We start from the raw sequence: 20,000 nt of genomic DNA on the forward strand, positions 1-20,000 counted from the left end.
AACATCCCGCACCAACCCAACCCCACCATTTTAACCCCCAAACCTCATCCAACCCCACATCCCCCCACCAAACACCCCCCACCACCGCCACCGCGGCCGGGCACGGCCCTGCTGGTGCCAACAGGCATTAACCAAACGCCAGCGCTGCCGGGCAGTTCACAGCGAGTGGCACATGGATTTATTGATTGCTTTGGGGTGCTGGTGCCCCCGGGTGCCCGCCTGGGGCGAGGGGCACGGCGCGAGCGGGGCGGGGGGGCAAAGCGCTGCCATTTCCATCCTCCCTCTGTGCACCGGGTGGGTGGGAATGGCTCCAAATAAAACAAATCTCTATATATTTTTTCTATATATATATACAAATATATAATATATATATATCTCTGCCGATATATATATATATAATCTCTCTTATCTCTCTGGAAAGGATAAAAGGTTAATTTGTCTTCGCATGCACGACCAAAGCCACCAACCCATGGGGACAGCGGGTGCCGAGGGATGCGCGCCCTTGCCCGCCAGCACCCCGAGAGCCTGGGGGAGCCGCATCGTGCGTCCCCAGGTTATTGCTGGTCAGGTCCCATCCTGCTCCGGCAAACAAGCGGAGGGGGAAGAAGCCGAAGAAATGAAATCCCGCTGCAAAGCGCCAGCGAGCTTGTTGTCACCTGGCCGGTAGCCAGTGGCACCTGCTGTCGGGGCACGGAGGAGGTGGTGGCATCGCCCCAGGACCGTGGGTGCTGCGGGGAGCGGGGGGGCGCAGGCACCCGGTCAAAAGGCAAAGTCTGGATAAGGCGAAAAAAAAATGAAATAAAGAACAGCGACCGCCCCCCAAACCGGGCGCTTTGCCACCCGAAACTGGCGTGCCGGTGGCCCTCGGTGCCGGTGGCTGGTGCTGGCCCCTGGGTGCTGCAAGGATGAGCTTGGGGACAGGGACACTGTCATAGGGCTGTGCTCTCCGATTCCTCCTCCTCCTCCTCCTCCTGCCGGGCGGCTGGGCCCAGCCCCGAGAGTCTCTGCGGTGCCTCCGGCGGGTCCCGGCACAGGGCGGCATCTGGGGGGACGTGGAGGGAGGGGACCTCAAAACGGAGCAGACCTGCGGGAGGACAGAGTGATGGGGGACACCTCGCTGGGGCTGGCACCGCATTAGTGCCACCAGCAGGGATGTCACCACCGATCCCTGCTCTGTGCCACCCCACCCTAGCCGGAGCCTGTGACACCAGCCCCGATGTCCCCCCCACCCCAATGCCCTGCTCTCCTCCCACTGAGCGCAGGCGACAGCGCTGTCCCCTCTCCCAAGGGACCTGCAAGGCGAGCCAGCACCCGTGCAGTGACAGAGGGTGGCCCACAGCCCGAGGCAGGCGGTGTCACCGCTGTCCCTTGCCGAGAGCAGAGCAACCCTCCCCCAGGTGGATAAAGCGCTCCCGCCTGCGCCTGCCAGGCCCTGCCGCCATCGTGGGGTCCCAAAACGGGCAGCGGCTCCCACGGGCACACGGCCGGGGACCCGCGCCCATGCCGGGGCTGCGCCCATGCCCAGAGGCAACGCCAGGGTGCCAGGGCTGCACCGACACCTGCGCGCAACGCCAGAGCTTCACCGGTGGGTGCCACGCCAGGGCCGCACCGGTGCCGGGGTGCGACGTCTCGGTGCGAGGTCAGGGCTGCGCTGATGCCTGGCTGCGATGCCAGATGCCAGCGTGCAATGCCGGGGCTGCACCGGTGCCAGCGCCGCACCGAAGGAAGGTGGCCCGCCTGGGGAACACCTAGCCCCCGCTCTGCAGGGTGCCCGGAGGCTAGTTGCTGCCCACCCGTCGCAGGCAGGACGGGCACACGGAGGAGCAGAGCCCTCTGCCCTGTGGGGTCCTGTGGCCAGCGGGGCCAGAGCCGGGGGGCTCCCAGAAGTGCCCGGCCCCTGCGTCCCCAGGTGTCCCCGATGCCACTGGCATTTCCAAAGCATCGCCCTGACCGTCCCCCTCTGGGACAGCGGGGTGGGGGGACACCAACGACCCACGGCCAGGGAGGTCAGAACAGCAGCACGGGCTCGTGGTGCTTCCCAGGGACGTTGTCACCTTCCTGGGGACATCACCACCTTCCCAAGGATGCTGCCACCTTTCCAGTGACAGTTCCACCTTCTCGGGGACACAGCCGGCTTTGCAAGGATGCTGTCACTTTCCCGAGTACGCTGTCACCCTCCCGAGTTCTACCTTGCCACGGGTGGGGACAGTTCCCCTTTTCCAGAGACGCCACCACCACCTCCCCGAGTGCATCGTCACCCTCCCGGGGAGGTTGCCACCCTCCCGGGGACAGTTCCACCTGCCTAGGGACACTGCCACCTTCCCGGGACCCCCCCCCCCCCCCGACCCTGGGACAGCAGCCGCCGTGTGTCCTGTCCGTCCCGTCCCCGTCCCCGTCCCCCCCCGCCCCCTGCCCGACCTTACCTGCCAGCGCACCGTCCCCGGGGCCCGCGTTGTCCCGGCGGGGCAGCTCCGGGGGCTGGGGGGGGCCGGCGGCGGCCGGGGGGGGCTGGGGCGGGGGGGGCAGCGCGGGGCGCGGCCGCGGTTTGGGGGTGGGGCGGGACTTGGGGGGCGGCGGCGGCGGCGGCGGCGGCGGGGGGGGGCAGCGCCGGGGGGGGCGGGGGAGGCGGCGGCGGGGGCGAGGGCTGGCCGGCGGGCAGGCAGGGCCCCGGGGGGGCGGCGGGGCCGTAGGGGGACGGGGTGCTGGGGGGGGTGGGGGAGAGGCTGGCGGGGGAGGGCTGGCCCCCCCCCTGCTCCCCCGCGGCCGCCCGGGGCGGGATGGGCGCCAGCTTCTTGGCCACTGCGAGACAGAGATAAGGGGAGGGGGGTGTCAGGGTGCTGGGGGGGGGGGGGGGGGGGCACACCGAGCGGGGGACCCCCCCGTCGACCCCCCGCCCCGCTCCTACCTTTGCGCAGGGCGTGCGGGCTCTGCTCGGCGGGCGGGGGGGCCGCGGCGGGCGGCGGGTGCCCGCTGCCCGGACCGGGGCTGCCGCGGGGCTGGGCGGCCCCGGGGGAGAGCTCCTTGGGCTTTAAAGTGCTGGGGAGGGGGGGTGAAGGGGAAAAGAAGGGGAATGAAAAGAGAAAAGCATGTAAAGGAAAAGAATGAAAAATGAAACGGAAAATGAAAGAAAATAAAAATGAGGAAGAGTGAAAGAGAGCAATAAAATCAAAAGTAGAGATGCAAAACAAAAAATGCAAAGAATTAAAGCGGAAAATGAAAGAAAGAAAATGAAATGAATGAGAGAGAGCAATAAAATCAAATAGTAATGCAAAGGAAAAAGGAGAAATGCAAAGAAGTCAAATCAGAATAAACCGGAAAATTAAAGAAAATAAGATAAAAATGAAATTAAATGAGTAAAAATAGAAAATCAAATAATAATGCGAAAGAAAAGCCAAAAATGCAAAGAATTCAAACAAAAATAGGACCCAAAAGAAAACAGAACGAAATGATACAAGTCAATGAAAAATTGAAATAAAAAGTAAACAAAACCCCCAAACAATGGAAATTTTAAAAAATAATTTTAAAAGTAAAACAAACCCGGCAAAATAGTATGAAGAAACAAATGAAAAAAATAAAATAAAAAAATGAGTGAAAAATAAAATACGATTTAAAAATGAAAAGTAATGATGAAAAGAAACAGGAAAATTAAGAAGGAAGAAGAAGGGAGAGCCGTGAGGTCCTCCCCCCCCCCCCCCCCGCCCGCCCCGCAGCACAACCAGCGCGCAGCCCGGGGGGGCCGACCCCCCCCCTCGGCAGGTGTTTCTCAGCCCCCAGCCCGCGGGACCCACGCCCCCCCCCCCCCCCGGGGCCACCACTGAGGGGTCACCGAGCTCCCTCCCCCCCCCCCCGCCCCGTTTTGGGGTTCCCCGGTTACCTCGCCGGGCCTGATCCTGCGGCTCGGGCGGGCGGGCGGCTGCCCCGGGGGAGCGGCAGGGCTGCGGGGCGGGGGGGGGGGCCCGTTTGGGGAGCAGTGCCACGGGGGGAGGGAGCGGCGAAGGGAGCAAGGCTTGGCGCCGGGGTGAAGGGCGAGCAGCGAGGAGGAGAAGGAGGAGGACGAGGGGGGAGGAAGGCTCCGGCTGCAGCCCGGCCAGAGGGGCTGCGCCCAGGGGTGGGGACAGGGCCAGGAGCCGGGGAACAAGGGGACCCGCTCGTCCTCGGGGCGGGGGGGGCCGGAGCCGCCATTCGGCCAGGCACACGCCAGGTTACCCCTGCTGCAAAATGTCCACAAACACCGTAAAAAAGCCAAAAAAATTGTAAAACGGAGGAAAAAAATAAAAAGAGCAGAAGCGGCGGTGGCGGGGGGGGGGCAGGGGAGAGCGGCGGGGGAGCCCTCGTCGTGCCAAAGCCGCCCCCGGCCTCGTCCCACCACACCAGGATCCGGCCCCACGGCACGACCCCCCCGGGGCTGCCACCCCCACCCACGGGCGCACCCCGGGGCACGGCACGGCTGGCAGGTGGCTGCAAAGCTCAGCTTCCCTTTTGGGGGCAGAAAAGTGGAATTTAGGTGCTTTCTCCCACCTGGCCCACGCAAACTAAAGCTGGACACAGACCTCAGGCAGAGGAAGGGCTCGGGGAACGCTGGGCTCCTTTAGGCTTTTCCTTGCACCTTCCTTGCACCGCCAGCCCAAATTTCGCTACAGCCCAGCGACACCCACTGCGAGCCGGCAAGGGACCCGCAGGAAAAATCCCCGAAAGCCGCACGGTTCCCACAGGGCCGGCAGGACGGGGATGTTGCGGTGGCCGTGGGGATGCTGAGCATCCTCTCCTCCCGCTGCTCCCGGGATGCCGCTCCTCTCCCAGGGATGCCGAGCATCCTCTCCTCCCACTGCCTCTGGTGCTGCAGTGGGGTTGTTTTGCTGCTGGATTCACGCATGGGGATGACGCCCGGGTTGGGGACACGGAGGTGCCGGTGGCCTTACCTTGTCCGCTCGGCTCCCGGGGGGAAGCCAAAGCTGGTGGGAGGTGGGGAAGGGGTAGCTGAAATATCCGGCGATTGCTCAGGAATGGGTGAGTGGGGGGCGGCGGGGAGCTCGGCGGGCGGCGCGGGGGGCTGAGCGGCCGGTGGGGTGGAAGACGTCTTGCGCACCACTGAGGTGCCTCGGCGAGCCACCCACGAGGTGTCCATCACCCTGACGCCCATGCTGGAGGGACACAGAGACAGGCTCTTAGCACCCGCCCGGCAGGAGGGGACCGCCGGCACCGCGTCGCGGCTCCTTTGGGGTGCCGGGTCCCTGAAAATGCCTCTTCCATCGGGAAGCTGCTGGGAATGAACCTCCATGGAAATAGGGCAGGAGTGGCTGTGGGATGCGCTCATGTCACCCACCGGCCACCTCTCCCCTCCCCAGGTACCAGCAGGCACCAGCACCCTCCCAGCATCCTCCCAGCAACCACCCAGCATCCTCCCAGCACCGCTGCAGAGGATACAGTACCTTTGGATTTTCCTAAGGCTGCATGGGCAGAAACACACGATTATTAGTGCAAAAAATCCCTAAAACTCAACAGTGCACAGGGTGAGGCGCCTGCTGCTCAAAAGAGGAGCTGTGAGGTTAAGGGCTTCGAAAGAGGGGGCAGGAGGGGCACAGCGGGGACCAGGCTACACTGTGATGGGGAGAGCTCAGGATGATTTTTGGAGATGGGGAGAGCCCTGGGGACATTTTGGGGGAATGGGGAAAGCCCTGGGGGTGTTTTCTGGAGCCGACCTGACTGGCTGCGGTCCCTGTGAGGTGGCACTGGGGGGGAGGCATGCACAGGCTGGGAGTGGGGAGCTTTCCCCTGGAGCAGAGCCCACACACTTTGGGGACACCCGGGCACCTGACCCCGTCGTGGCACAGCCCCCGTGCCACACCACAGGCCACCCCACTCGCATCTCCAGCAGGCTGGGGGAAGGCATCAAACCTGGGCTCACCTGAGCACCCCCAAGAGCCCAGCAATGGAGAGCAGCAGGTCCTCCTATCCCAGGAACACCCAACCTCCACCAGCTTAGTGCCACAAACCCCTGCAGGATGATGGCAATGCCACCACCTCCCTCTCCCCAAACCCTGGCACTGCGAAGACCCTACCCATCCTTCTTGTAAAACTCCAGCATCATGTTGTCCGTGGCCACGCTAAGGGGCCGCCGTGCCTGGTCGTGCTGCCGGCGGTCCGCGTGGTCCATGTCCGGGGAGGGCATGGAGCTGTAGTTGGCGTTGTGGTTGACGTGCATGGGGCTGCCGTAGTTGCCTGTCACATTGAACTCGATGTCTGGGACAGGGGGGAAGGAGAAGGGGGAGGACATGGGGTTGTGTGTCCTCAGCGAGGGGCGGGATGGGGCATTGGCACTGCAGGAATGCTCAGAGGGTCCCGAAGTGGCTGGGTTGGGCTCACTGCTGTGATGAGTCTTGCCAGATCTCTGCCTGAGCTCCCCCGCCCCGGTCCAAGCCAAGGCAAGTGGAGGAGGCCAGCAAAATAAATATGGGAGCTCAGCACCCCATTCCCCAGGGCGGGCCGGAAGGTCCCACAAAGCCCATCCCACCCCACCATGGCTGTGGGCCACAGCCTACCTCCAGGGAAGAACCAGTCGGCATGCTGGATGAGCGGCTCGATGATCCCTACGATCTGCAGCGAGACAGTCGTCATCATCTCCGTCATGTTCCTGCAAGGCGGCGGGCAGCGGCTCAGCAACGCCACTGCCGCCCAGCCTTATACCTAGAGGGATTTTGGCCCCGGACCCCCCTCACCCCCTTCCCCAGCATCTCTCTGCCATGCTCACTTTCCACCCGGATACCTTACCCATCCGCCTGCGGCCAGAGGAGGTTGGGCCCCAGCACGATGGCCACGTTGCTCGGCGTCATTTTATTCGTGTCCTGGTACTCAGTCAGCTTAGCCAGGAATTTAATCAGGTACCTGGAAAGCAGAGCCAAGCCGTGTCGGTGTATCGGGATCCCACCCTCTCCATCCCCTCCCCGGGTCCTCCTGGCCCCGGGCTCACCTGATGTTGTTGTAGTTGGCTTTGGGCAGCTTCTCGCAGGCGCTCCAGAGAGCCTGCAGCCGCTTCTCCTGCTCCGGGATGCTGCGGGGAGGCAGGTGAGAGGGTTATCCCCCCTCCCCACCCCAGGGCTTTCCACCCCACCAGCTCTGCCCTTGGGGACCCTGCGAGACCCTCGGGCTGCTGCCAGTATTATATAAGTAAATTAACCCCAAAAGCCTGGCCAAAGTGAGAAGGAAACCTTTTGGCGGCAGGTTGGATGCTGGTCCTCTCTCCATCTCTGTGCAGCCCCCCCGAGGTTTGTGTTTTGGGGATGTGTTTGCTTTGGAAGGGGAAATTACTGCAAACAGCCCCCCAAAACAACAGCCCGCTCCCCCCGTGCCACCCTTGGGGACCATCCTCTCCAGCAAGCCACCTCCACGTCCCTGCCGTGCTCCAACGTTCCCAGGGCAGGTAGGGGACATGATCAGCCCTTTATTCAGGCACCACCGAGGTGGTTCCCACCCCAAAAGGAGATGCTTCTTCTCCCACCTCCCTCTACCTGACATCCCCCTACCCCAAACACCTCCCATGGTGGAGCAGGCAGGCTGCTGCCACCTCAGCTGGCCCAATCCTGCTGAGCAGGATGCACACCAGCAACGCAGGTGGGAGCTCCCTCGGCCAGCTCTTCCCCTGGGGTTTGCACACCTGTCCAGAAATGGCACCAATGCCCGGCACCCAAGGGCTTGTTGAAAGATGCTGGGTGCTCTGGACCACACTGGAGACATCGGGGTCAGGGGACATCAGGACCACCCTCACTGCCGGGACCCATGATACTCAAGGATTATCACTGGAACCCTCCTGGCTCTCAGACCCTGGAGGCAACACCCCAAATGCTGTGATCCACGTCAGAAATAACTCATGACCCCCAAACCATCCATGGGGACCCAAGATGCCACCATCTGTGCCACAGAGGAATGGGGGGGATGCTCCAAACTCACTTGGAGGCCTGGATCCACTCCTCGTACAACTCGAACGTCATGAGCGGCTCTGGCAGCTCTCGCAGGTACGACTTGAGGGCTCCTGTGGCACACAGGGGACACGGGCTCAGCACCGCGGGAGGTGCCACAGGTGGCACCAGCCACCAGGCACAGAGCCATTTCCCTCCTCGGCATTTTGACTCGCATCCCTCCCAATCTCCCCACCGATGCACCCCAAAGCACCCATTAGTCCCTCCAGCTTGGTGAAGCCCGTACCATCCCCTGATCCCCAGCAACCACCTTGCCACCCCCACCTAGTCCCTCCTAGCACCTCCCCAATTCCTTCCACCATTTTTGCCTCCATCAAGTGTCCACCCAGCTCTCCATCACTCGTTTTTGCCTAGGACATTCACAGCTCCTTGTGCCGGGAAAAGGTTCCCATTGCAGTCAATAGGAAACCAGGGTCCAATCCTGCACTTGCCAGAGAGCCCAGCCCAGGAGGGGAGCAGCTGATGGGCATTTAACCCCAATTAATGCTTAATAGCAGCCCACGGGTTTGGATCTGTGCTTGGAGAGGATCTTCACCCCAGAAGAGGTAGACAGATGATGGCAAGCTTGATGATAACATGTGTGAATCTTCCTGACTGCTCCCTGCTCCTGCAGAGCCTCTCCTGATCAGCATCACCCACATTAGTGTCGCCAGGGCCCTGCCACTGCCTTGGATTATGATTGTATCCCTGCTTTCTTCCTTGCCTGTGACTATAAGTGCTGCTTGAGCCTTTGGCCGGGGAGGGGACATGTGGGTCAAGGTTTGTGCTCCTTGGTGGATGGGAACATCTAAATGCCCCCACTTCCACCAAATGCTGTATTTCTGCACCTGCATTTGTCACCCTGTATATTCTGTCTTTGCTGTTCAAAGGCTTTGGGGCAAATCACAGAAGGGTTGACGTTGGATGGGACCTCTGGAGGTCATCTGTTCCAAATCCCGCTCCAGCAGGACCACCAGAGCTGGTTGCCCATGACTGTGTCCTGATGGCTTTTGAGTATCTCCAAGGATGGAGACTTCACCACCTCCTTGGGCAACCTGTGCCACTGCTTGGTCACCCACACAGTGACAAAGTGTCTCCTGATGTTCAGAGGGAACCTCCTGTGTTCCAGTTTGTGCCTGTTGCCTCTGGTCCTGACACTGGCCACCACTTGAAAGAGCTCTGTCTTCTTTGCACCCTCCCTGCAGGTATTTTTATCCATTGATGAGGTTTCCCCGAACCCTCTCCTCTCCAGGCTGAACAGTCCCAGCTCCTTCAGCCTTTCCTCCTAGGAGAGATGCTCCAGGCCCTTCATCATCTTCACAGCCCTTCACTGGGCTCTCTCCAGTATGTCCATGTTTCTCTTGTAGTGCCCAGGACTGGAAGGATCACCTCCCGTGACCCACTGGCATCACTCCTCCCAGTGCACCCCAGGACACCATTCGCCTTCAGTGTGCCACAAGGGCACGTTGCTGGTTCATGGTCAGCTTGGTGGCTACCAGGACCCCCAGGGCCACCTCTGCCAAGCTGCTTTCCAGCTGGGTGGCCCCAGCATGTCCTGGTGCCTGGGGCTGTTCCTCCCCAGAGGCAGGACTTGGCCTTTCCCCTTGCTGAACTTCACGAGGTCTCTCTCAGCCCATTTCTCCAGCCTGTCCAGGTCCCTCTGGATGGCAGCACGACCCTCTGGTGCACCAGCCACTGCTCCCAGTTTGGTGTCCTCTGCCAACTTGCTGAGGGTGCACCCTGCCCCATCATCCACGTCATTAATGAAGGTGTTAATCAGGATCGGACCCAGTACTGACACCTGGACTACACCACTAGTTACTGGCCTCCAGCTAGACTTCATGCCGCTGATGACCACCCTCTGGGTGCTCATGGTTGGCGCTTGGGAGCTGGATGGGCCATCCCACACACCACCAACTCCCCTGCCCCGAGGCAGCCTCTACCTGCGATGGCGTGCGGGTCGGCCGAGTACTCCTGCACGTCCACCACGCAGCAGTCCAGGGCGGCCTTGAGCTTCTTCAGCTTGGAGGCCGAGGGAGCCACTCGGAAGAGACCCTTCACAGAGGACACGGGAGAGCGTCAGACAAGCTTTGGGGCTGGCGATGCGCCCAAAGCCCCCTCAGTTCCTCGTCCCTGTCCTGGAGGCACCCATGTCCCCTTCCATCATGCCCAACCAGGGGTGGCAGGACATGGCACCCACCTCCTCCTGCATGCCACACTCCAGCAGCATCGTCACGCATGCCTCCACGGGGAAGGCGATCTCCCGCCCGCTGACAGCCAGGTGCTCCTCCAAAGGCTTCCCGAAGGAGGGCTTCTCCATCCACGCCTCTGTGATGGGCAGAGGGGGTGAGAGGAGGGGGAGGACATGGCAGGGATGGTGCTGGATCCGGCATCCCCTCCCCGAAAGGCCCTTGGATCACAATGTTTTGGCAGCAAAATATTCCATTTGGGTGTTGCTAAAATAACAGGACCCGGCACCTCTGTCCTGGGCAGCTTGGGAAGTGCTTTTTAAAGATGAAATCCAAACAAAATGTTTTCCAATCATCACACGGGACATTTCAAAGGGGCTGGATAACGTTTTCCGGGGGGAGCAATCACAGGCAAACCTTTGCAATATATTCCCCCTTCTTCCATCACAGTTTGAGGCAGGAATATTTTGTGGGATCAAGAGAAAAAAATAAAATACAAATCACTCCCTGTCCCGCTGCAGCGGTGGCAGCACCCCGAGCCCTGCCCCGGGGAATGCGCTGCTCTCGGGGCCATCGCGCGGGGCTTTCCCCCACCTTGGTCTCCCAGCCCAGCTCCTACAGAGGTTGCACACCACAAAGCAAAGCCCCAAGATCCCCCCCCGCCACCGCCTTGGTGCTGGGTTCCCACCCCCCGTGCTGCGCTCAATGGGGATATTCAGGCAGGTTTCCCCCACTCCTCCATGAAGCTGGCCGGATCCTGCCCCTCGTGACCACGTGGGAGGGGGATGCCCTCCGCAGCACTGGGGCAGGCGGGATGCAGATGGGGTGAGCAAAGGGAGGATGCTCAGCCACAAACCCAGCACCACGCTGCGGGGTCACGCCGGAGCTGGCTCATCACTGTGGCAAAGCCCCACATGGCTCCAGCGTGACGCAGAGCCCTCAGTGTCACATGCAGGAGCGGGACAGACCCCGCGGCCACTTACCCTGCTGGGCTTTAATCTGAGGCAGGACATTCTGCAAAAGCGCTAAGGATTTCCGATGGTACTCTGCCTGCACCTCGATCAGCTGGGAGGGAGAGACGGCACTGGCTGTCACCGCTGCAGCCGGGGACGGGGACAGAGGAGTCCCATGGGGATGGGTGGCACTTACGGTTTGAAAATAGTTTGCATAGTCTACTTCTTTGGCCACAAAATTGTACATGTCAGCCGAGAGCTGGTCCTGCGGAGAGCGGAGGATTAGTCACCATCCCACTCGTGCTGCCCTGATGCCACCATGATGGCCCTTTCGGAGGCCACTGGGAGGGACCAGCTTGGTCACACCAGGAGCCAAAAAGCAACGTGGCACATTGCAGCACCCACTTAAGATGTGCTTGGGATGTCGAATATACAGCAGCACCGCAGGGGTTTGCTCTCTGCTGCCGTGCAAATGGTTCCACCCTCACCCCCCCTCCTTCCAGAGCCCACAATTAGCTGGCACCTTGCAACAAGCTCTGTGGAAGCAAGAGTTACTTGGAAACAACCTATCAGCCAAAGGCTGCACATCCCAGTGGGCTGAATGGCCCAAATCCAGGCCAAATTAAACCCCAAGTTTGCCCCCGTGCTGCATTGCAAGTGGCTCATTAACCACAGGGCAGCAAAGCAGCGCGCACGGCTCGGCTGCCGCAGGTAGCATCCCAACCGCTCGGTGCGGACCAGGCTGACGGAGCATCGGGTGCTTCTTGCTCTGAACTGCAACGAGCCCCTCAGCACCAGGACACGTGTCTCTCTGTCCTCACGCTCGCAAAACAGACATTGCTGCTTCCCCAATTGCTCCTTTCGGAAAATCCCCTTGGGTAACTCAACGGGAGGAAAACCAGCAGGCTTTTAAAACGTTGCGAGCACATCCCGGTTGCAATATCCACCATCAGTATGGTGAATATACTGGGGGTCAGCTCCTGGCCCAGCTGGTTTGCTGGGAATTGCTGGGCGTGTGGGGCTGCCATGCTCTAAGATGGGGGGAGGCAGCATGAGTTTGAGACTGGATTTTAAAGGCTACACAGGTTCTGGTTGTGTCCCTGGAGAAAAAAGCCAGGATTTGAGACACATTTGAGATCCCAGCTCCAGCTCCTGCCCTAAACCTATAGCACAAGGTTCACTCAGCTCTTTGCATTTTCTGCCTCTGGGGAATTTAAAGCCATGCAAAATTGCCTGCGGATTTCATCGCTGAATCCCGCGGCCCATGACAAAGGTTCTGGCAGCAACATCCCCCCTTGCTCAGACACTTTTCCCACCCAACATGACCAGCTGGGTGGGTCATGCTCCTGAGGGATGGTGGGGGGTGACATGGCTGGGTGGTACGCGTGGGCTTGGCATGCGCCGGCACTTCCCGCAGGTCTCTGTGTCAGGGATGGGTTTACTTGGTGCTGAGCTTGCTGGCTTCTGCCAGGATGGGTTCCCTGGGAACAGGATGCTCTCAGGCTCCAGCGGGATATGGAGGATGGGGATAGGGGAACTGGGGACGTCCTGCTTGGCTGGTGAGCATCACCCACTGCCACCAGGCTGCGTTTGGGCATGGGGACCAGCCAGAGGAGTGTTTATCACAGGCAATGGGGTAACAAGAGGGTGAAGAACGGGGTAAGAGGAAAGGCTGCAGGCTTTCGATGATGCCTGGGATGTCAAGGTCCCCCCTCCCCAGCGATCCCCCCGGGACCCCCAAGTACCCTGCAGATCTCCACTCTGTTGGCTGCCTCCTCCATCTCCTCCCTGAGAGCATCGGCTTTGGCACCTGAGGGCTGCAGGTTGCTGGCCAAACCCGAGGACTTCGCGGACTGCTGCCACCTGCAGAGAGAGGGCAGAGCTGTCACGGGGAGGGATGGGGATGCGCACAGAGCAGTGCCTGGATCCCAGCGGACTTGGAGGGCAGCCCAGGGACTTCCCTCAGCCAAGCCCACCATGGTCCCCAGGGCTGAGCACCGTGGAGATGGTCCCAACCCAGGCTGGGATGCAGCATACACTCCAAACCCTGAACATCCCCAGTCCCCACAATTGGCTGCACACACTAGGCTATAATTAAGAAATTATTTTCAGCAGGAGAATGAGCCTCATCCAGGTGACAGGAGAGAGGAAGGCAATGGGAGAGCCTGGATATGACGTTGGGGACTACAGACACCCGCCAAACCTCACTGCAGGGCGATGTGTGGAGCTTGGCCAACTCAACGGCCTCAGGCAAAACCCAAAGCGCAGCCTGCCGGGTCCCACCACAGCGTCTGGGACACAGGATGATCCCCAGGGTCATCCCAGCTCCACCCCAGCACTACTCTACAGTGGTAGGAGCACGTGGCTCTTTGCAATCACGTAAGAACTCAGAAAGATAGGGAGAAGAGGAAAACAATAAAGATTTGTGCCAGGAAAAAATACCCCTTTCTGCAGAGGGCAGGCAAGGAAAAGGGCTCTACAGATTCTGCAGACGAGCAGAAATCATGGGTCATTGCAGAGCTTGACTTCAAGGCTCACAGTGACATGGCTGAGACTTATCGTCCCAAGGAAGCCACAGTACCAGGGCTCTGGGACGTGTCCTCCACAGTGCTACCTATCACTTGGGAATTTTTATCTTTTACAAAGCAGCTTTGAAGCCACTCCCTACCGCGTCCTGGAGGAGTCCATGTCCAGCACGAGCTTCGCCAAGTGCTTCCTCTGCTTTTGGATATTCGGGATTTCCACCTGGAAGCCGCGTGGATAAGGATGCAACTCCTTGTTTTAACATCATTAGGGAGATGGGACAGCTCGTCCCTCCTCCGTGTCCCCACCTGGGCTGTGCCACCCCCTGCCAGCCCCGACTGCAGAACCCACATCCCTGAGAGGAGCATCCTTGGGGGATAAAAGCTCCCTGCATTAGGGAACTGGATGAAGGCAGGAAAAGGGCTTTTTGGGATGGCAATGCAAAGCCTCCCACGCACGGGCACCGTTTGCCAAAGGATTTGGTAACAGCTGAAAGCCCCAAACACCAGCAGTGTGATAAGGCTCGTTTCTGCTGGGGAGGATAAAATCAGAACCAAGGCCAAGACATTTTGCTAGATGTAAAAAGGGGGAAAAAACCCGCGGGTAAAATTGAAAACCAAAGTTGGCAGCAGTGGGGAAAAGGAGGAGAAAAAAAATCCCAAACAACAATGGTATGTGTTTGGAGCTTGGAAAAATGGGTCAGAAATGAGCTTGTTAACACCTCTGCATTCAGGAAAGGCAGAAAAGAGCAAGAGCGGGCAAAGGAGCCTGGCAGGACCACGGCCCCAGCAGCCAGCCCAGCTGAACGTGCAAATACCGCCTGCCAATTAAAGCAATTAGCAAACATCTCAAAGACGGAAGGTCCCTCGCAGGGGCCAGGAACCAAATACGCTGCCTAAGCGGTGAAACCCTGCCTTCTTCCAGGGCTTGTTTCAGATGTGAGTCCCCGGCACGGTGACAGCCCAACGTCCCCGCTCACCTCAGCCAGCACGAAGAGGGGCTCGATGACGTCCCTCTCCACCTGCAGCTCGAAGTGGATGAGCTCCTGAGCCAGCTTGTCCTCTGCCTCTCCGCACAGCCGCAGCATCTTCCTGCAAGGGTACCGGCAGGGCTGGGCACCGGGGCGCTGGGGGGGAGCCACGGGCAGCCATCCTGCACCCACGGGGGTGGGCGATGGTCACCCAAAACCCCTGGGGGTCTCAGCAGCGGTGTGGGGCAGCCCTTCCCTGGCAGAGGGCTGGAGGGAGGGCGGCAGCCCGGGGACTGTGGGCACTCCGGGTGTTAGGAAAATCTCATTCCCTAACTATTGTACCAATTACAGTCTGAAATTGTACGGACTTTCTTAAGAGAGGGATACAGTTTACATTGTACACTGCGTGACTGAAGGACCCCAGCTCATCACAAGGAGAATAATAAGGGAAACCCCTGGACTACTGACATCACGCGAGCGTCCCAGCCCTTCCGACACCACTGTGAAGCCCGCCGCCGTTATCTGGCATCATAGATAAGGAACTGCAACAATTCCCAGCAGTGGCATCCTGGCATCCCTGCAGCATCGTGGCAGTGGCAGAGCGCCCGGGGAGACCCGGGCCCCCCTTACCCCAGCAGGGAGTCATCCCCCAGCACAGCCGATCCCTCCATCAAGCACTGCGCCAGCGTCGTCAGCGGCAGCTTCTTCTGCAAAGAGAGGGCTGCGTTTCCCACCCCGCCGCCGCCGGCAGCCCGCCCAGCATCCTCAGAGCCCTGCCAAAGCCTCACCGAGCGTTTGTCGGCGTCCACGCCTTGCTGGCCCTGCAGACATGCTGTCAGCTTCTTGTGGGTGCTGTGGGAGACCTGCTTCACCAGCTCCAGACGCTTCTCCACCTGCGGATGCAGTGGTGCCCATCACCGGGGTATCCCGCCTGGTCCCGCACCCACCATGCAGGGACCTAAGGGACTTCTCGCTTTTCAGTCAAAGCAAGTTTAATTGCCGCTACATAGGACTCAACAGCCCTGGAGCCCAACCCCTTCCCAGGGCAGGGATGCGTGAAGCAAAAGAAGGTTTCACCAGGCTGGTGCTGCCCCATCTTAACCCCCTGAGCAAGGCTGAGGGCTGGATTCAGACCAGCCTCCAAAGCCCTTGTGTCCCTGGGTGAGGGCAGGAGGTGTCCGGCCCCAGCTGAGCCCTGCCACAAACCAAACTGGCCGATACTCTAAACTGGGGCTGAAAATTCCCTTATTTGCCTCTGCATTGATTAAATTAAGCAGTTCATCCCAAAACTCCGCAAGATGAGTCATTAAATGTAAGCAACCAAGATCTGCTGAAAACCAAAGCTCAGAGATGCAGGGAAAACATGGACATCTCAAAATTTGGGGAAATAATCTGGAAAAAGAGAAATAGTCCCTAAAGCTGAAAATCTTGGGAAATTATCTGGGGAAAAAAAAAAAATACTCCCTGCCTGGGAGAAATGCTGAGCCTGCAGCGAGCCCGTGAGGCAGGAGGCATCTCACAGGAACCTGGTACTCAAGCTGAGCTGCCCTTCACCACTATTATAATATATATATTACTAATAATATACATATGTATATATATGTATTTTAAAAAAATAGATCTCCATGATGCTTGGCTGAGGTAGAACAGATTCTGCCATCCCTGCAACATATACATATTCCTTTCAACATATACACGGACGTATGTGTGTATATATTAATTACGTACATAAAAAATATAAAAATTATATATATATATACACACACACACACGTCCGTGTATATGTTGAAAGGAAGGGGTACCATGTATGTGGGTGCACACCCATCTACATGAGCCAAACTGGAGGCAATTAGATACAACGCTGGGAAGGGTTTGGGTTTGGGTTCCCCACCATCCCTGGAGACAGACCCCCATGAACTTGACTGACTCTTTGGGAGACACCCACATGAGGTGGCACCGGCCATCCTCCCCACTGAATTATCCCCCCCCCCGTGCAACGGTGCTGGCACAGATGCCACCTAGTGCCGGGATGTCACCGGACGGCTCTAAGAGCAGGGTCTTGGTCTCAGTGCCAAGGGGCCATGGAGACCTCAGAGCTTGCAAGGAGAAACACCAGAAGTTAAACTAGAAAGAAAAAAGGTTCATTATTGATGTTCCCTCTGGCTGCTGGTGGCGGGGAGCCCTCAGCTCCCCTCTGGCCCATCCTACCAGGGCTGCCCATCCCTGGGGACAGCAGAGCACGTCGCTGCCACACCCTGCCCATCCCTGCCACCAGCACTGGCAGTGAAAAAAGGGAAAAAATCCCCAAATCCCGAAGGCTGGAGACTGACTCGCAGGGGTGCATACTGCAAGGACGGTGCTGTTGAACAGCAAACCAACCCACCGACACCCCAGGAGTCTGCACGGCCGCTTCCACCAGCGATTTCTCACTGGTGCCAGTGCAAAACGATTAACTGATGCAGGCGGCTGCCCTCTGTGCCCAGCAGAGACGTTTGCAAACAGCTTCATTGCACTCTCTTCCAGCACAGTTTCCTTACTTTCTCACTCAAACCTTGCTCTGATTTTCGACTAACACACGGTTCTTGCTAAAGCCTGGTGCGTGCAGGGAGCAGCGTCATTAGGGGCAAGTAAGGACAACATGTAGGCAGGACACAGTGGCCAGAAAGAGCTAAAGGTCACTCTGCAGCCACTGTCACCTGCAGGTTGTTGCCTCCCACCACCAGCATCCTTGCACACCAGTTCTCTGGCTGTTTCTGCAGAATCTGCTAACTGAGAGCAATGGCACAGACCAAATTCCCAAGCTGGAAGGTATAAATACATCAGCTTACACCCGAAAGAGGTTTTGAAGTGGCTCCAACAGCAGCCGGACTGGCTGACGCCAGGGGATGCCCACACTGTGATGGAGGAGGAGCCAGGCAGCTGTTTTGCTCCTCAGTGCCCAAGTGTGACGATTTAGAGAATGTGTGAGTTAGAAACCTTATGAATTCAGTGATGGATTTGTGAATTTACATCCCTTTGCTGGCAATTCTTCAGCCGCTTCCCTCCCTGGGGCATGCAGGAAGCCCTGCTCTGGGAGCAAAAAGCACCAAGATGAGATGTCCCCGAGAGACTGTGACCCGAGCATCACAGCCGATGCTCCAAGGCACCACATGAGGTTTTTGGCTCAGAGCTCTTTTGCTGAAGTTGTCCAACCCGTCAGCTTTGGGGACTGTCCCCTGCTGTCACGTGGCCTGTCCCCAGGGCAGGTTTTGCAGCAGACAGGGGAGATGCAGGTGTCCGCAATCCGGCTGGCCGTATCAGGTTGCCATCCTGGCGGAGACGAGACTGGATCCAATTCCAGCTGACCTGAAAACCAGGCTGGGAAAGGGCTGGGAGGGTGCACGGGAGGGAGACGATGCCGCTTCCCACGCTTCCAACCCTCTCCTCCTCCTCCCAGCCTGTCTCATCACCGCAGGACACCGCGGCACCGACCGGCACGGAGCTGCTGCTGCCACATCCAGCACCCACGGGTGGGTGCCTGGGCACCCACAGGCACCCTGGGTGTGGATCAGACCAGCTGCAGAGGACCTCACCTGCAGGAGATCTTCGCTCAAAACCTCTGTCTTCTCAGCCCTGCAAGACAAGAAAGAACATAAAGTACTGGCGAAGGGTCTGGCACATGTGGCAGAGACAGGGCTGCATGCTGTGGTACTGGGCACGGCTGAACATGCTTTTCCATCGGGATGCAGCCGGTGATTTAAGGCTCCCTGGTCCCACCAGCCATTGCCTCATCTCCTAAATAAGCAAAGGATGGAGCATCTTCACGGCTCACTGTGAGCGTGCCATGTCCCACACCAATTTAGGGTCCTGGTCTCCCCCTTATTTCTCCATTATCCACAGCAAAACAGGGATGCTAAATTCCCAGGAGGATGCAGGCAGTGCTGTGCAGGGAGGCAGTGCGTCTATGCAAGAAAGCAGCTCCCTGGGCTGTGCCGGGCTCTGGCACACCCTCAGTGCCGTGGATTTCAAGGACACAACCCGTCCGCACGACTGAGCCTCCTCGGTCCGACGCAGCCGACTGAATCTGCAGCGGCAGCTGCTGCCCGCGGCTTCGCTGTAACCCTCCCCGCTGCTTGTCGGAGCCGGATTTACCGCTCCAGAGCGCGTGTCATCTGCTGTCTTTGCTAGTGAGGAGTGCCGGGGATGCAGAAGGAGACACAAACCTGCTGCAAGACCCTCCTCAGCCACGCACGGACCCACAGCATCCCTGCCTGCAAAGACCCTGTGGCCACTCCTCACCAGATCTGCTCGGGCTTACTTAAACCATCACACTCTGGATCATTTATTCATTTTCTTCAGGGTTTTTTACAACTTCAGTGCATCATCTCTCTTTGAAAAATGACCTCCTTCATGATGCGAGTGGGCAGAGTTGTGATTTAGCCAAGTAGTCCCTAAAGGTTTGTTAACAACAAAAGCTTGGTGCCCTTATCCTTCTTAAAAAAATACCTTTATTGCCTGAGCCCTGGTTGCTTTCTGCTATCCAAGCTGGTTTCTCAGCTTTGAGAGACTGAGTGAAGTATTGAAAAAGCAGAAATAAGGAATAAGCACCAGCAGAGCAAGGTTCAAAGAGCAAGCACGGCATGGCAGCAGCACCAGCTAGGGCAGGCCTTCGTCTATGGGTTCATCTGCAAATACACCACGTCCAAAGACTTTTAAAAAGTGCAAATTAACTGCATTGAATCTGGTTTGCGTATGAAAGTTGTCCCAGTGTCTGATTTAAGTTGGTTTTAAAAACAAAAAAAAACCCCAAACCCTATTTAATTTTTAGAAAAGGGGATTTAAATGAACGCATTATAATATCTTCTATATGAAATGCAAGCCATGTGCTGGTCTCCTGGGAGCAAGGGCTCCTCAGGTTGTCCTCCTCTTCTCCAAATCACCTTCTCTGTCATTTTTGGACAGGGTTGGAAATGCTGGAGAATTAGCACAAATGGGGAAGAAAGCAACAAATATCCACCGGCACAGACACAACAGCCGTCCCTGCTTCCCTGCCCTGGCTCAGGATATATTTAGCATCCCAAAGGAGAAGGAGGTGGCAGAGATGCAGGCGAGCATCATGTACTCACGTGCAGGCACCGCCGGTGCACATCCCTGCTGCTTGCTGTGCACCCCAGAAATCATCTCCAAACTTTAAAAAAAGGTTGGGGGAGAAAGAAGTCCCTCCTGTCCTTGTACCATTGGGAAAATGTTCCCCTCAAAGTGATGTTTTTAGGGTGTTTTCTCCTCTTCCAGCCAGGCTGATAGATGAGTTTTGCACACCCCATGGTCCCACGCTGGCAGGTCTCTCTCCCAGCAGCCACAAACCAACACGTGCTACGCTCTGATGTGCATTTGGGAAGCAGAAAACGATGTTTCAAACAGGATAACAAAAATC

At 58.4% G+C, this 20,000-nt stretch overlaps 1 protein-coding gene across 1 annotated transcript in view; it reads right to left on the reverse strand.

Annotated features, from left to right (window-relative positions):
• Nucleotides 1-355: 355 nt before the first annotated feature.
• The window catches only part of ARHGAP44 (Rho GTPase activating protein 44), a 29,609-nt gene continuing 9,964 nt past the window's right edge, over nucleotides 356-20,000 (reverse strand). Inside the window, 21 exon segments of the mRNA XM_049812683.1 lie at nucleotides 356-1,084; nucleotides 2,424-2,565; nucleotides 2,567-2,799; nucleotides 2,906-3,036; nucleotides 4,920-5,141; nucleotides 5,430-5,447; nucleotides 6,060-6,240; nucleotides 6,540-6,631; nucleotides 6,769-6,882; nucleotides 6,968-7,048; nucleotides 7,945-8,026; nucleotides 9,896-10,007; nucleotides 10,153-10,280; nucleotides 11,125-11,206; nucleotides 11,291-11,359; nucleotides 12,840-12,957; nucleotides 13,763-13,839; nucleotides 14,597-14,708; nucleotides 15,218-15,294; nucleotides 15,376-15,480; nucleotides 18,160-18,199. Of these exon segments, the coding sequence (XP_049668640.1) occupies nucleotides 930-1,084; nucleotides 2,424-2,565; nucleotides 2,567-2,799; nucleotides 2,906-3,036; nucleotides 4,920-5,141; nucleotides 5,430-5,447; nucleotides 6,060-6,240; nucleotides 6,540-6,631; nucleotides 6,769-6,882; nucleotides 6,968-7,048; nucleotides 7,945-8,026; nucleotides 9,896-10,007; nucleotides 10,153-10,280; nucleotides 11,125-11,206; nucleotides 11,291-11,359; nucleotides 12,840-12,957; nucleotides 13,763-13,839; nucleotides 14,597-14,708; nucleotides 15,218-15,294; nucleotides 15,376-15,480; nucleotides 18,160-18,199 (2,371 nt within the window). The 3' untranslated portion in view covers nucleotides 356-929.

Source organism: Accipiter gentilis, chromosome 10 (assembly GCF_929443795.1).
Source record: "Accipiter gentilis chromosome 10, bAccGen1.1, whole genome shotgun sequence".
NCBI classification, from domain to species: domain Eukaryota; kingdom Metazoa; phylum Chordata; class Aves; order Accipitriformes; family Accipitridae; genus Astur; species Astur gentilis.